The sequence below is a fragment of the Charadrius vociferus genome, unplaced genomic scaffold (genome assembly GCF_000708025.1).
Source record: "Charadrius vociferus isolate BGI_N301 unplaced genomic scaffold, ASM70802v2 scaffold2724, whole genome shotgun sequence".
In the NCBI taxonomy this organism is placed as follows: domain Eukaryota; kingdom Metazoa; phylum Chordata; class Aves; order Charadriiformes; family Charadriidae; genus Charadrius; species Charadrius vociferus.
Window position 1 is genome coordinate 1 of NW_009647993.1, and position 1,842 is coordinate 1,842.

The window sequence follows — 1,842 nt, forward strand, 5'->3', positions numbered from 1 at the left end:
GTTCGATCATTCCACACCCCATGGTGCAGGAAAATATGACACCGACCTCCAAAAAAATCGTTGAAACAATCATATCGCCTCTTGCGAAGGAACTCGACGAGGGGGACGTAGACAAAATTGTTCCTCAGAATGTCGACGTCAACATAAAAAAGGAACCAAAGGTTGGCACCAATGTTGAAGGGCCAACTATTTCAAAGAAGATTCATAAGCGAATCGCCACAGACGATGTCAAGAAACCGTCAGAATCAGTGGCACGCTACCTGCATAAATTGTAGAGAGTTATGACTAAAAAAAGCATCTCATGGAGTATGCACACGGTCCCAAATAGACAATTTCGAAGTATGGGAAGAAGATGGAATGATTCATACTCGAGAATCATTACGTCTTAAAACCAATATCTCGGTATACAAGAAGGAGGATGTTCCTCCTAAATTTGTGAATGGGAGGCCGTTCTTAACGACGGTGCAACTTTCTAAGTTGTCGACTCCGGAGATTAGAATGCATGAGTGGTACATGGTGGCTAGCAACAAATACAAACTCGAGGAATTCACATTTGTTGTGCCAGAAGATGCATTTTGGAGCAATGATCATATAAATCCTGTGCGGCATTTATTCTTTGACGATCTCTGGTCGTTGTACCACCGACAAAGGATGGAAACCAACTACTTAACCCTCTTTTGCTTGTAAGTACCTCTAAACTTTCATATTTGTTAGTTTTGTACACGCACACATAAACGAGAGTCTAACGATTAACACTATTACACGTAGGATGCAATACATGGATGATAAGAAGAAACAACTTAAGACAGGGTTTCTTGACCCGTTGATGATATCCCAAGCTCGCTACAAAGTAGTTGCTCGGAGGCAAGGAGAAGAATACAAAGACTTGGACGATGCTGAATTTGAGAAAGCCGTCAAAAAGAATCAGAGAAAGAAAATGAAGGTAATGGCGGCATACATTGGACGAGCCATGTATAATCATGTACAACATGGCAAGGACTTAATAATAGCTCCGCACCACTTTAAGTAAGTTATCGACATGGTTTAATTTTGAACTATAAATTATGGCAATCGTGATCTTAACATGTGTTTTCGTCTATGTCTATATAGTGACCACTACATTTGTATCATGATCTGGCCAAAGGATGGTAAAGTCGTGGTCTTCGACTCACTGAGAATGGAAAAGGCTACGTATAATGACTTCTTGAAGATTTTAGAGAAGTATGATTATTATTGCACACTTGTACTTATTACAACTTAACAAATGTATTCTTAATCTCACAATGCTATTCTTATATGCAGTGCATACCGTTTTTATTGGAAAGATCTTGGCGGCGAACATCCAGAGGACAAGCCTAATTTGTCAATATCATTATTTCCATATGGTGACAAACAACCTCCGGGTACTGTCCTGTGCGGTTATTATGTATGCGAATGGTGTCGTGTCACCTTCCATTACATGGTCAATCGTGAGGATGTAAGTTCGCTATCATTGTCTATGTTGCAATTTTTATGTTATATTGTTGCTCATCACATTACTCTTAGCACCGATTGCTTTTTGCTTTCATTGCAGGTTCCTAAATCCAAGATCAATGCTGAATGGTTAGAAAGAGATATGGTTTCCGTCGGCGTGGCTAAGGTTGTAAGAGACTTGCTTTACTTTATGCGCCGTGAAGTTCTTCATCAACAAGGGCTATTCTACAATGTAAATGGAAATTTGCAAAAATTCCCAGAACTAAGTTTGTACACAATATCACACAGTGTTTAGGTCTTTAGTTAGGAACTTTAGATGTTTAGTTGTCTATGGAACTTTGAGATGTTGAGTTGTTATGCAACTTGATA

General features: G+C 39.3%; 1 protein-coding gene across 1 annotated transcript; it reads left to right on the top strand.

Annotated features, from left to right (window-relative positions):
* Window positions 1-20: 20 nt before the first annotated feature.
* LOC104285109 lies at window positions 21-1,768 on the top strand. The gene is given in 5 exon segments (XM_009883508.1): window positions 21-286; window positions 288-339; window positions 412-683; window positions 1,303-1,477; window positions 1,574-1,768. Coding segments are annotated over 5 exon segments (960 nt in total).
* The last annotated feature ends 74 nt before the right edge of the window (window positions 1,769-1,842 follow it).